General features: G+C 43.9%; 1 protein-coding gene across 2 annotated transcripts in view; it reads right to left on the reverse strand.

Annotated features, from left to right (window-relative positions):
* The window catches only part of CORIN (corin, serine peptidase), a 170,494-nt gene that overhangs the window by 62,591 nt on the left and 93,013 nt on the right, over positions 1 to 14,890 (reverse strand). For both annotated transcript variants that reach the window (XM_030011931.2, XM_030011921.2), the window contains exon 6: positions 11,229 to 11,342. In XM_030011931.2, coding sequence (XP_029867791.1) covers positions 11,229 to 11,342 — 114 coding nt within the window. The remainder of the gene's footprint in view (positions 1 to 11,228; positions 11,343 to 14,890) is intronic.

The raw sequence follows: 14,890 nt of genomic DNA on the forward strand, positions 1-14,890 counted from the left end.
GGTGATTCTGGCCAGACCACTTGTGTACACACTAGGGGTGAGACAATTAAATCAATGAGTGCAAGTGAGTGAAATAAGTTTTGTTTAGGATACATACAGCCTTTCTTCTCAATGAGGTCACCCATTAAGTTTTGTTACATTGATTTCCTACAGAAACAATGATTAATTTGAATGGTTTGATTTTTAAACAAAACATGAAGTTAAATCATTTATACCAGGCTGTTGTACATACTATATCGCAATTTGTAAAGTTCAAAAAGCTTACTGGAATTATTTAGCAGCAGTTTCACCTTCCCCATTCTCATATCAGGAAATGTAATAGTAGTCACGCTTAGGTCACAAATAAGAAATGTTTAAATCCAAATTAAAAAAAACAAGAATATTTTAATTAAAATTGTAAAGCATACTTTAGAAACATTCAGAAGCCCTGATAGAATTAAATCTGACCACAGATGCCAACTGCAGCAAGACAAGCTTCTGTTGGTACATCGGTGATAAGAGGAAGACCAGGGAAAATGTGGGCCCTCTCCCAAAGGGAACAGGAGACCTAGTTATCCAGGTAATGAGTTTTTTGCCTCAGTCTTCACCAGCAACTGCTCCAGCCACACCACCTGAATCGCAGAAGGCAAAGGCAGGGACTGGGAGAATGAAGAACCACCCACTGTAGGAGAAGATCAGGTTCAAGACCCTCTAAGGAACCTGAAGGCACACAAGTCCATGGGACCTGATGAGATGCATCTGCAGGTACTGAGGGAACTGGTGGATGAAGTTGCTAAGACACTATCCATCATGTTTGAGAAGTCGTGGCAGTCCAGTGAAGTTCCCACTGACTGGAAAAGGAGAAATATAACCCCCATTTTTAAAAAGGGAAAGAAGGAAGACCCAGGGAACTACAGGCCAGACAGTCTCACCTCTGTGCCCAGCAAGATCATGGAGTGGATCCTCCTGGAAACTATGCTAAGGCAGATGGAAAAAAAGGAAGTGATTGGTGACAGCCAACATGGCTTCACTAAGGGCAAATCGTGCCTGACAAATTTGGTGGCCTTCTACTATGGGGTTACAGTGTTGGTGGATAAGGGAAGAGGAACTGACATCATCTACCTGGACTTGTGCAAAGCATTTGACACTGTCCCGCACAACATCCTTGTCTCTAAATTGGACAGACATGGATTTGATGGATGGACCATTCAGTGGATAAGGAATTGCCTAGATGGTCGCACTCAAGAGAGTTGCGGTCAACAGCTCGATGTCCAAGTGGAGACCAGTGACAAGTGGCATTCCTCAGGGGCAGTTAAGGGGACTGGCGCTGTTTAACATCTTTGTCAGTGACATGGACAGTGGGATTGAGTGCACCATCAGCAAGTTTGCTGACAACACCAAGCTATGTGGTGCGGTCGACACGCTGGAGGGAAGGGATGCCATCCAGAGGGACCTTGACAGGCTTGAGAGGTGGGCCCGTGCAAACCACATGAAATTCAACAAGGCCAAGTGCAAGGTCCTGCATATGGGTCGGGGCAATCCCAAGCACAAACACAGGCTGGGTGATGAGTGGATTGAGAGCAGCCCTGAGCAGAAGGACTTGAGGGTGTTGGTTGATGAGAAGCTCAACATGACCCAGCAACATGCATTCGCAGCCCAGAAAGCCAACCATATCCTGGGCTGCATCAAAAGAAGCGTGACCAGCAGGTCAAGGGAGGTGATCCTCCCCCTCTACTCTGCTCCTGTGAGACCCCACCTGGAACATTGCGTTCAGCTCTGGGGCCCCCAACATAAGAAGGACATGGACCTGTTGAAGCAAGTCCAGAGGAGGGCCATGAAGCTGATCACAGGTCTGGACCACCTCTCGTATGAGGACAGGCTGAGAGAGTTGGCATTGTTCAGCCTGGAGAAGAGAAGGCTCTGGGGAGACCTTACTGCAGCCTTCCAGTACCTAAAAGGGCCTACAAGAAAGCCAGAGAGGGACTTTTTAGTAGGGCCTGTAGTGACAGGACAAGGGGTAACAGTTTTAAACTGAAAGAGGGTAGATTTAGATGAAATACAAGGAAGAAACTTTTCACTGTGAGGGTGGTGAGGCTCTGGAACAGGTTGCCCAGAGAGGGTGTGGATGCCCCATCCCTGGAAGTGTTCAAGGCCAGGTTGGATGCGGCTTTGAGCAACCTGGTCTAGTGGAAGGTGTCCCTGCCCATGGCAGGGGGGTTGGAACCAGATGATCTTTAAGGTCCCTTCCAACCCAAACCATTCTATGATTCTATGCTTCTTCCAGATATGGTTTTCCAAAATCCTTCATTTCTTTTTAACGCATCCAATTACACTGGCAAGCTTCAGTGTTTTGAATCTAAATCTGTCAAATACCCTTACAAAGATACAATTAGTTACACTTTACAGAACCCTGTTTCGAAATTCTAAAAAGTGCTTTAACTATCTAGATGAAAAAATATGCTGTCTTTTAGCTTTCTGAAGCTTTAAGTGCCACTGCCTAGAAACACTGAGGACTAATTTCATTCTCAGAGTCACAGAATAGTTGAGTTGAAAGGGACCTCTGGAGGTCATGTGGTCCAACCCCACTGCTCAAGCAGGGCCACGTAGAGCCAGTTACCCAGGACTGTGTCAAGAAAGCTTTTGAGTATCTCTATGAATGGAGTCTCCACAACCCCCCTGGGCAACCTGTGCCAGTGCTTGGTCACCCTCACAGTAAAAAAGAAAAAAAAAGTTTCCTGGTGATCAGGAGGAACCTCCAATGTTTCAATTTGTGCGCATTGACTCTTGTTCTGTCAGTGGGCACTAAGGAGAAGAGCCTGTCTCCATCTTCTTTACACCCTCCCTTTCAGGCATTTACATACATTGGTAAGATGCACCCTCAGCCTTCTCTAGGCTAAATAGCCCCAGCTTTCTCAGCCTTTCCTCATAGGACAGATGCTCCAGTCCCTTAAACATCTTCACGGCCCTTCACTGGACTCTCTCCATTATGTCAGGTCTTTCTGGTACTGAAGAGCCCAGAACTGGTCACGGTACTCCAGGTGTGGCCTCACTAGTGCTGAGTAGAAGGGAAGGATACTTTTTCTAATGCAGCCCAAGATACCATTAGCCTTCTTTGTGGCAAGGGCACACTGCTGGCTCATGTTCAACTTCGTGTCCACCAGGAACCCCAGTCCCTTTTCTGCCAAGCTGCTTTCCAGCTGGGTGGCCCCCAGCATATATTGGTGCATGGGGTTGTTCCTTCCCAGGTGCAGGACTTTGCACTTCTCCTTGTTGAACTTCATGAGGTTCCTGTCAGCCCATTTCTCCCGCCTGTTGAGGTCCCTCTGGATGGCAGCATGACCCTCTGGTGTGACAGCCACTCCTCCCAGTTTGGTGTCATCAGCAAACTTGCTGAGGGTACAGTCTGCCCCATCATCCAGGTCATTAATGAAGATGTTGAATGCATTTGGACCCAGTATTGACCCTGGGGTACACTGTTAGTTACTGGTCTTCAGACTTCGTGCCTCCGATCGCCACTGTCTGGGCCCAACCATTCATCCAGTTTTCATTCCAACTCAATTTTCAATCCATCTTACTAACATATATCAGAATGAAATGAATTACTGTGACTCCAATACAGTGTACAGCTGAGAGAAATCTATTTCTCCCCCAAAAATTAATTATTGGCACCATTATTGTCATCCCTGAGAAACCTATCTGTTTGCATGCAGTTCTATGTTATGTTACAGCTTTTACAGAGTAGAGTAGGCAGAGTGAGAATTCAACAAGGAGTGAACCTAAAGCATATCAGAGACTGAAACAAAGCTGGAAAGGGCTGGAAAGAAACATATGTACAGGGCTCCCCTGTGATAAAAAAAACTTCCCAAGGATAAAAGAACACAGAACAGAATTTGCTGAGAAGAAAGTTCCTGAACTTTCTGAGTTGACTGAAACCAAGGCCAAAGACCCAATCTTCAAGGCACAGTCAGTAAAGGCAGTTTTTCTTTTAAATCCTTTTCATTTCTATTCTGCCTTATAAAGTTTCTTTCCGTTTCCTCTTTTAAAAGGTTAATTTTTTCTTTTACATTCTAATAAAGCTTGGCCTTTTGAGTTTAAAAGCCTTTTAATCTCACTTGGGAAGTAACTAATGAAAAGATTCTCCTCACAGCTCCAACTCATGGAGATTGTGAAGAGTCTCATGTGGTCTCTTCGCAAGACTCCAGCAGTAGAAATACTTGCCTTTCTGTGTAATTTTTGCTCCTAAACAATCTACTGCTACATAAGTTTGTTTGCTAGAATAAAGAGTCCAAATAATTTTCTCCATCTATATTGCCCACACTCTTTGTTTATGATTCTCATGCAGAGAAAACAGCTCCCCAGCAGTCAATGGAACAGAAATTAGATTAGAAGTGAGCCATATGTTTATACCTAGTTATCCTCTTCAATGCATTAATGCTGTTAACTCTAAGCTAAATCTGCTGCTATTGTTTCATATACTTCATTCCCACCATCCTCTAGGTTAAAAACAAAAATTTGAAATAAATTTTGCACTAGATAAAACTTTCCTATAAGCAAATATAGTTTAGACTTAATAAGAAGGGAACAACTTTTCCATGTGCTGTTCTGGGTCCCATTAAACACTGGAAAGCTATGTGTAAGCACTAGCAGTCAGAATTCAGTTTATACAAAATAGAACAAAGCACAAAAATTCAGATTTTTATTTTCTTTCTCAAATATTGGTAAATATTGCCAAATAATTAATAATTAAATGGTGAATAGCAACTACATTTTTTGGAGTACTGAATATTTTCATTATTATGGAAATGTCAGTCCCTGTGAAAGTTAGCACTGAACTATCTTGAAACTGAACTGAAACACGTTATGAACGAGCCTAGGATAAGACTTAAATTTGATAGCATATACCTTGATCAAAGGAGAAGTGTTTTAAGAATTAAAAAATCAATCATTTCTTAGATGTAATTATGAATTTGTTATAATATTATAACCTTCAGTTATCTATAATGATCACTACAGGAATAAGGCAGACTCTTCAAACTACTCATACACTTAAAACTCATTTACATTGGCTGGACTTAAAGAAAATATATTTTTAGGGTTAATCATCATTTTTGCCATTTATTTGTCATTAATGGAAGTTTAGTAGTTTTGCTTTTTTCTCAACAGAAGAAGAAACCTCTTCATTCCAATGAGATTAAGAACATAGCTGCCCTCACACATGGCTGTGACCTTTGTCAGAAAAGGGGACATGAACTGATAGGATCCCCAAAGGTCTCTTCTTTGTAGCACTCTGAAGAGGGAAGGTAATGAAAACCAAACCAAATATCCCAAACTGATGCACCTTTAAAAAAGTGTGTTTAACTTAAACCAGGAATAAAACACTGCTGTGCAAACTCCATAATTTTAGGGTCATTACTTGGCAATAAAAATGACTAGTACAAGGTTAGAGTAAGGTTGCTCTCAGTGTCTTAATGGTGTTACTTCCATGCCTTAATACTAAGTTTTGGTAAAAATGTTCCTCTAATCATGGTCAGTCACTGAGGTGAGCTGCTCTGGCCTGCTCTGGAGCCAGCCTGATCCGCAGTGGAGCTGCAGATCTTGGTGCGCAGGGATGCTTCCTGAGGCAGGGAAACACCAGGGGAGCGGAGAGACCCACTAGGAGCCGGCAGCTTTCACAGGAGATGCTGACTGAGGCCTGGGCATTGCCAGAGGAACCGCAGCCACTCCCACACCTATAAAGAGCAGCCTAGGGAGCATGAGCGACCACAGCGTGGTGCGGCACTTTGCACGGCGGGGTGTCATCACCCTACCAGCTCAAGAGGTGAGCTCAGTTGGCAGTCATCACCCTCTCAGAAGGAGCTTAGCTACAGCATCCACCTGGCAGAAAGCTATGTCCTATGCACTCATCAGAATGGATGTGGCAACCCAGAGCTCCCATGAAAACATGCAGCCATCCAGGTCTCAGGCTGCCAGCTGTGCCAGAGCCTTTCACTGGTAACGGATGGCAGTAGTGAGAACAGTTGTGTGAGGTGTAACCAAGTGGACAATCTGCTCAGCTTGGTGGCAGAGCTACAACAGGAAGTAGAAAGGTTAAGGAGCATCAGGGAGTCTGAGAAAGAGATAGACTGATGGAACCATGCTCTGTCTTCCCTGAGACAGAAACAAGAACAGCCACCAGAAAAAAACCATGATCAAGGGGATCCTGTATCCCCCCCCTCACCAGGCAGAAGGCAGTACCTTAAAGGAAAGGAGTGAATAGAGGCAAGTCCACACTCAGGGTGGCAGGCGAACCCCCTCCTTGCCTACCTTGCATTCCTACATGCCTCTGTACAACAGATATGAGGCTCTGGATGTGGAAGGCCAGTCAATGGATGATGTGGATGACGGTCCATCTACACCAGAGGTATTGCCAAGGTCAGAAAGGCCTACCCTCTGTATCATGACCACCTCCACGAGGCAGAAAAGACAGGTTATAGTTGCAGGTGACTGCCTTCTGAGGGCAACAGAGGGTCCAATGTGCCAGACAGACCCTCCTCTTAGGGAAGTCTCCTGCCTCCCTGGGGCCTGGGTTAAGGACATCACTAGGAAACTTCCTAGCCTGGCATGGCCCTCAGACTACTAGCCATTATTGCTCTTCCATGTGAGTGGCGATGAAGCTGCAATGTGTAGTCCAAGGGCGATCAAAAGAGACTTTAGAGCCTTGGGATGTTTGGTAAGGGAATCTGGACCACAGGTAATTATTTCCTCTATCCTTCCGTTGCAGGCAGCAACATTGGAAGAAACAGATGGACCCAGTCTAATACATGGCTCCATGGCTGCTGTGATTGCCACAATTTCAGGTTTTTCGATAATGGGATGGTTTACATGGCAACAGGCCTCCTGGCGTCAGATGGGATTCACCTTTCTCAAAGGGGGAAGAGGGTCTTTGCTCACAAGCTAGCAGGGCTCATTGACAGACCTTTAAACTAGACTTGAAGGGGGAGGGGGATAATATCAGGCTTGCCCATGACAAGCTGTGGGATAACACACCAAGGTTAGAGGGATGGGGTGCCAGCGAGGGCCCTCAGCCTGCTGCTCTGAGACGTGCCGGGTACACTGAAGCACACTTGAAGTCTTACAGAGATGAGCCAGGGGCTCCTGAAGTAATAGCAGTCAACAGAGGAACACCGGTGAAATACCTCAAAGGAATTAAGGTGTGTTCCTCTAAGAAGGTGACATGGCCAACAGCCCAGCTGAAGTGTCTCTGCACCAACACATGCAGCATGGGCAACAAACAGGAGGGGTTGGCCATCATGCTGCTAGAAAGCTGCGACCTAGTTGCCATTACTGAAGCTTGGTGGATGAATCCCATGACTGGAGTGCAGCTATTGATGGCTACAGGCTGTTCAGAAGGGACAGGGGAAGAAGGAGGGGTGGAGGGGCTTCCCTCTATGTCAAGAAATGGATAGATTGTGAAGAGCTGTCTCTGAAGAATAGCCAAGAGCAGGTTGAAAGCTTATGGATATGAATTAAGAGACCAAGACAACAAAGGGAACCTGGTGGTTGGTGTCTACTACAGCCTGTCTGATCAAGGGGAGCCTATTGACGAAGCCTTCTTACTCCAGCTACAGGAGGCATCACGCTCGCAGGCAGTCATCCTGCTGGGGGACTTCAACCACCCTGACATCTGCTGGAAAAGTAGCACAGTGAGCTATAGGCAATCCGGGACACTCCTGGAGGGCACTGAAGATAACTTCTTAAGCCAGGTAATAGACAGCCCTACCAGAGGGTATGCAGTACTGGACCTGACAGTCACCAACACAAGTGAGCTAATCAGCGAGGTCAAGATTGGAGGCAGCCTGGGCTGCAGTGATCATGCACTGGTGGAGTTTGCAGTCCTGAGGGATATGGGACAGGCAAAGAGTAAAGTCAGGACCCTGAATCTTAGGAAAGCAAAATTCCAGCTCTTCAAGGAGTTAGTCAATAGGGCCCCCTGGGAAACTGCCCTCAGGGACAGGGAGCACATCAGAGCTGGCAGATCTTTACGGACAGCTTCCACAGACCGCAAGAGGTCTCGATCCCCAGGTGTAAGAAATCAGGAAAGGACGGCAAGAGACCGGCATGGATGAGGCAAGACCTGCTGGTGAAACTAAAGGGCAAGAAGGAAATGCACAGGCAGTGGAAGCAGGGACAGGTATCCTGGGAAGAGTATAGGGACACTGCCTGGTTGTGTAGGGATGGGGTCAGGAAGGCCAAGGCGCAGCTGGAGCTGAACTTGGCAAGGGACACAAAGAATAATAAGAAGGGCTTCTATAGCTATGTCAGTCAGAAAAGGAAGGTCAAAGAAAGCATACCCCCTGATGAACACAACCGACAAACTGGTAACAACAGACAAGGAGAAGGCTGAGGTACTCAACAACTGGTTTTGCCTCAGTCTTCACTGGCAACCTCTCTTCCCACATCTCTCGAGTGGATAGACCACAAGACAGGGACTGGGGAAGCAAAGTCCCTCCCACTAGGACAAGATGAGGTTCGTGACCACCTGAGGAACCTGAACATATGTAAGTCTATGGGACCTGATGAGATGCATCCCAGAGTCCTGAGGGAACTGGCTGATGTAGTTGCCAAGCCACTCTCCATGATATTTGAAAAGTCATGGCAGTCAGGTGAAGTCCCCCGTGACTGGAGAAAGGGAAACATTGCACCCATTTTTAAAAAGGGTAGAAAGGAGGACCCTGGGAACTACCGACCTGTCAGCCTCACCTCTGTGCCTGGGAAGATCATGGAACAGATCCTCTTAGAATCTATGCTAAGGCACATGGAGGACAATGAGGTGATTTGAGACAGCCAGCATGGCTTCACCAAGGGCAAGTCTTGCCTGAGCAACCTAGTGGCCTTCTATGATGGAGTGACTACACCGGTGGACAAGGGAAGAGCTACGGGTGTCATCTATCTGGACTTCTATAAGGCCTTTGACACGGTCCCCACAACGTTCTTCTCTCTAAATTGGAGAGATATGGATTTGATAGAGGGACTGTTCAGTGCATGACAAACTGGTTGGATGATCATGAGGTTCAACAAGGCCAAGTGCAAGGTCCTGTATCTGGGTCGGGGTATCAATACAGGCTGGGAACAGCCCTGAGGAGAAGGACTTGGGGGTACTGGTGGATGAAAAGCGGGACATGAGCCGGCAATGTGTGTTTGCAGTCCAGAAAGCCAACCATATCCTGGGCTGCGTCAAAAGATGGCTAGCAGGTCAAGGGAGGTGATTCTCCCCCTCTACTCTGCTCTGGTGAGACCCCACCTGGAGTACTGCATCCAGCTCTGGAGTCCTTGGTACAGGAAAGACATGGATCTGTTGGAGCAAGTCCAGAGGAGGGCCACAAAAATGATCAGAGAAAATGGAACACCGCTCCTATGAGGAAAGGCTGAGAGAGTTGGGGTTGTTCAGCCTGGAGAAGAGAAGGCTCCACAGAAACCTTACTGCAGCCTTCCAGTACCTAAAGGGGGCTTATAAGAAAGATGGGGACAGACTTTTTAGTAGGGTCTGTAGTGACTAGAAAAGGGGTAATGGTTTTAAACTACAAGAGGGTAGATTCAGACTAGATATAAGGAAGAAATTTTTTGTGATGAGGGTGGTGAAACACTGGAACAGGTTGCCCAGAGAAGTGGTAGATGCCCTATCCCTGGAAACATTCAAGGTCAGGTTTGACAGGGCTCTGAGCAACCTGATCTAGTTGAAGATGTCCCTGCTCATTGCAGGGGGGTTGGAACTAGATGATCTGTAAAGCTCCCTTCCAACCCAAACTATTCTATGATTCTATGAGATGACTTAAGAATTTGAGAGGGGCAAGGACTGCAGGAAACACAGCATCTTTTGTCAGACAAGCTTTCAGGCAAATAAGTCCTCCTTCGGTTTTCTATTTGTGCTGTGTTACTCAAGAAGGTCTTATTTGACCTCCACCCCCTCTCCCCAACTCTTACCAAGTACCCTAATAAAATACATCCTCTGCCTATAAACTCTGTATCATTTAACAGACAGGCTTTCTTTCAAAGGTAATCTTAACTCATGAAATTTATAACGCTCATTTTTTTCAAGACATGCAATATTTGTATTCTTATATTACTGATTTCTTCTTTTCCCATTTCTAATGGAACTTGAGAGCCATAGTCTCATAGGCATTTTTAAATTTTTTAGCTTACATTAAAAACTGAAGTTAACACTGACAGGAAAAATTCAAAGATAAAAACATACAATACTTTTTATGTAACAGAAATTATCTCAACCTCCATTAAATAAATTGTAGGCTATTAAAGGAAAAGCAAGCTCTAGCCTCATTCATATTGAGACCAGGAGGAAACTGCAGCCATCATTTATTCCTTGGAGTATCCCAGATAAAATCTATCAGCAACTTCCTTCAAAGCAGCTTTGTGCATCTTGGAATGCCCAGGCTCTTAAATCACTAATAAGAACAAATCTTTTGAGGTGAGTCTAAACTGCACAGTTTGGAACTCAACCCCAGGTCTGACATTTTCCAAAGTCTGAATGCACAGCACTGTTTTGTGGCATCATGTCCTACCTTAGCTCCTATTTAGCCATTGTTCCACATTTTCCTTTTTTCTTTCATTTTTTTCCCTTTTCATTGTTTTCCTACTGTACATTTGCTCAGCTTTTCTAAAGGTATTAGTTGTCCAAGGATGTTTTTGTCAACAAAGAAAAACACATAGGAACTCTAAAGATACACACTACCACAGAGAAGTAAATAAGAAATTAAGATATTAAGCATGTATATTCATTTTTCTTTTCTACTGCACCATATACTGGGATTTATTTAAATAAACCACATCCAGCATTGAGGCCAAGAGAACTTTCTAAACAGATTGTTGTACATTTGCTGTAAAATCAATGCCAAGGACTAGGAAAAAGATACAACTAACAGTCTTCAGCTTATTATCAGAAGTGCTCTTCTGATGCATGTTATTGTTTAAAAAAAAAAAAAAAAAGCCCCAAAATACTTCTGATTTCCACATGGCTCCTTGCAGAAATCTTAGAATCTGCTTCCAGGCATAAAATTTGATAGATCAAAAACACATGCTGTGTCCAGAGTGAGCAAAGGTAAACACATTCAATGGCAACTGCGAGAGTCCAAATGTCAATATACACAAATACTACGAAAAGCTCCTATTCTGTACCAATAGCCTTCTTTATTTTTTAGGTTTCCCTGAATGGATTCAGTGCTTCAGTGGAACACTGCAAGGTTTAAGAAACTTACTGCAATGGACCTCATCACTCCAATCATCACAGTCATTGTAGCCATTACACTGCAGTTTCCCTGGGATGCAGATCCCACTGGCACACAAGAAACTCTCCTCTCCTCCGCACAGTGCTGGAAAAGAGAAGAAAAGAAAGAATGCATGTTATACTTTTCAGCATAAGAAGAAATAAGCAGAAATGAAAGATAGTTAGAACAATGAGTCTTCACTGATGCACTTAAGCAACAAACCCCAAATTAATCAAATTGAAGCAAGTACAAACTGGCATTTTCATCTGAGTTAATCAGTGAGCTTCAATCTGCCATTACCTCTAAAAAGCAGCTGTACAGAGTAACTGTTAAAAACTGACCTTAGGATGGGATTAAATAAGCTCTCTTTTTCTCCATTAAATAGATGCATCAGATTAAATATCCAACTAAAGTTACAATAGATGGATCTTCCCTGCCTAGGTGTTCAGGAAAAGACTACTAGGTTGCGACTTAACAGTTTCATAGCACAAACACCTTTCTAGAGAGGAAGGATTCCTCAAACATTCTTATAACTCTCCGAATACCAGAAGACAGTAATCATTGCTATTTGATATACGGGGAATTGAGGTACCTAAAGAGACAAAAGAAGCCCTAGAGCTTTAAGTATCCCATCGGAGATACCTTGCAGGGCCATTATGTTCAGAGTGAGGGAACTCATAACACCTTCCCATTCAAGTCCTTCAAGGCACTTAAAATTTAGAGATGCAGATCACCATTAATTTGTTTACACCTTAGTCCATGCAATTGTTTTGGGTTTGTGTGGTGGGGTTTTGATAGCAGGGGAGGGGGCTACAAGGGTGGCTCCTGTGAGAAGCTGCCAGAAGCTTCCCCAGCTCCAAGTTGGACCCGCCTCTGGCCAAGGCTGAGACCATCAGCGATGGTGGTAGCACCTCTGGGAGAACAGATTTGAGAAGGGGAACCTGCAGTGGGGAGGAGATTGGAATGTGAGAGGAACCCCTCTGCAGACACCGAGGTCAGTGAGGAAGGCGGGAGAGGAGGTGGGCCGGAGGAGGGGATGCCCCTGCAGCCCGTGGTGAGACGGCAGGCTGTCCCCCCCCAGCCCATGGAGGGGAGCGGGGGAGCAGATGCCCACCTGCAGCCCAGGGAGGACCCCACGCTGGAGCAGGGGGATGCCCCCCAAGATGGCCGTGACTCCATGGGAAAGCCCGCGCTGGAGCAGTCTGTGACTGAAGGACTGCAGCCCGTGGGAAGGGACCCACCCTGGAGCAGGGGACTAGTGAGGAGTCCTCCTCCCCCTGAGGAGGAAGGAGAGGCAGAGACAAGGTGTGATGAACTGACCCCAACCCCCATTCCCTGTCCCCGTGTGCCACTGACGGGGAGGAGGTAGAGAAAACCAGGAGTGGAGGTGAGCCAGAAAGGAGGGAGGGGTGGGGAGAAGGTGTTTAAGATTTGGTTTTACTTTTCATTATCCTTGTTTTGATTTGATTAGTAGTAAACTAAATTGATTTTGGTTTTTTCCCCAAGTTGAGTCTGGTTTTTGTCCATGACTATAATTGGTGAGTGATCCCTCCCTGTCCTTGTCTCAACCCATGAGCCTTTTTTTATATTTTCTCCTCCTCATCCCACCAGGGGGTCGGGGGGAGGAGTGAGCAAGCAGCTTCATGAACAGCAATAGAGATCAAACTTCCAAGCCTTTGCTTTAAAAAACATTGGCTGAGAAAAATCCCTGTAAAGCATACAGACAGGGAAAGATATCAAGTGAAAATTACATGGGGATGCAAAGTAAAGATGTCAAGCAGAAAAGCAAATATTCAGTACAGAACCTGGTTATCGGTTTGGGGGGTTGTTTTTTTGTTTTTTTTTGGTTTTTTTTTCCAAAAGCCACAATTAACAGTCAGGCTACTCAACAAAGCTAAACAAAACAGAAAGTTCCACCTCCAGTAAAGGATCAGCAAAAAAACCCCAGTAACTTTACTTTAAGCATATATATCTGAAATGAGAAACAACTTTCAGAGATCGAGGAGAAAAATCCTGTCACTTTGCCACTGTAAAGTTATTAAATGTATCCATGTGTAAGAACAGCAAGTTCGAAGAATAAAATCTCATGAAAGTTCAAAATTCTACTCATAGAAATTCCACTGTAATTCAAAGTTTGTATCCAAGTTTGCCAAGAACAATAAAGATCTCTAATTGTAGCTTTCAAACTTTACCACAATGCAAATCACAGGTATGAAAAAACATCAGTTTCAGCAGCAGCAGCTACAGAATCTCTTCCTCCACTGACATCATTTTGCACCTGATCACAACATAGCTCCCTATTTCTCATTTTAAAATGCCTAAATTTGCATTTTTCTGATTCCTATAGGAGAATACAGTTCCTATTTCTTCTCCCTTTATTCTCTGAACCTGATGCTTAACAAAGTCTGGAAAGTATATTTATAATCTACATCTCAAAAGCAAAAAAATGCATACTGAGTATTTTCATCATAGTTTTGTATTCCTCATAACTTGTCTACCAACAAGTATATTCATGCAGAATACAGTTTAAAATTAAATTAAGGAAAAATAACCAAAATCTAATGATGTAATTTTTAGTAGCATGAGCTTTTATGACCTCAGTTTGGTACTGCATAAATGATAGCACAAAGGTAACACACTACATAAATTTCAGATTAAGCCATTAATAAATCAGTGACCATGATGATGTTTGTGTCAACATTTTACTTGGTGCTGCACTCAGTAGAATTCCTAGTATAAGGAATTAATCCTTAACAGTGAAGTACTAACCACAAGAATGTGTTGATTAAGCACATTTTTGGGCAAACAGAAACTGAGATTAAGTGAAGGATCAGTCCTAAACTCACACACTGCTAATGTCCCATTTAAACTCCTCTTTTTGGAGCAAACATTTCACTTACAAAAGGAGGGAAAGTTCTTTTTAATCTCTTTCAACAAAACAGTCTGTCATGAAGTAACTCAGAGCATACAAGTAATCTCATTTTCTTCAGAGTAATGTCTTCAGAAGAATAGAAATATAAAAATGAAACAAAATGGAAAGCAAAGTAGTACTGATGAAATCTGACAGTGTTTCATGAAGCATGCATATACAATTTAAGGATATAAAAGATGAAAGGTAGAAAGAGATGAGAAACATTAACTAATAATTATTGACTTTCCATGCTGCTACCTCAATTTTTATTCACTTTATTTGGTTGTTAAGCCATACTGTTTCATAGAATTTCAGGAATTCATTATTCAGTGATGTATCTTTTGATTTTAGTAAGTGTGTCATAAAAGAAAAGTTGATAAAAACTTTTTTCTTAAAATCTCGAACACACGGCTTTTATCTTACAGTGCTTTAGACTGCAGGGTAGCAAGTGTTATGCCTTTTTTTTTCATATGTAAAAAGCTGAAGGATAGGAGGCCCAAGTGAGTTGTCCAATGACAAGGAATCAGGTGAACAATTCAAAGTGGTTTATAGAAGTGTATTCCTAAAACTCCAAACCTAAATCAGAAGAAAAAAAAGTTTATCTCCCTGTTCTGACAAAGTAAGCCTCTTACTTGTTGAAGCATGCTGGTCTTCACAAGTCTCTTATTGGGAATTTTGGCTGTTGGTGGGAGACCAGTATCCTTCAACCCTGCTGTTGCCCTTCACTTTGGCAAGGGACAGT

This window comes from Aquila chrysaetos, chromosome 1 (assembly GCF_900496995.4).
Source record: "Aquila chrysaetos chrysaetos chromosome 1, bAquChr1.4, whole genome shotgun sequence".
In the NCBI taxonomy this organism is placed as follows: Eukaryota; Metazoa; Chordata; class Aves; order Accipitriformes; family Accipitridae; genus Aquila; species Aquila chrysaetos.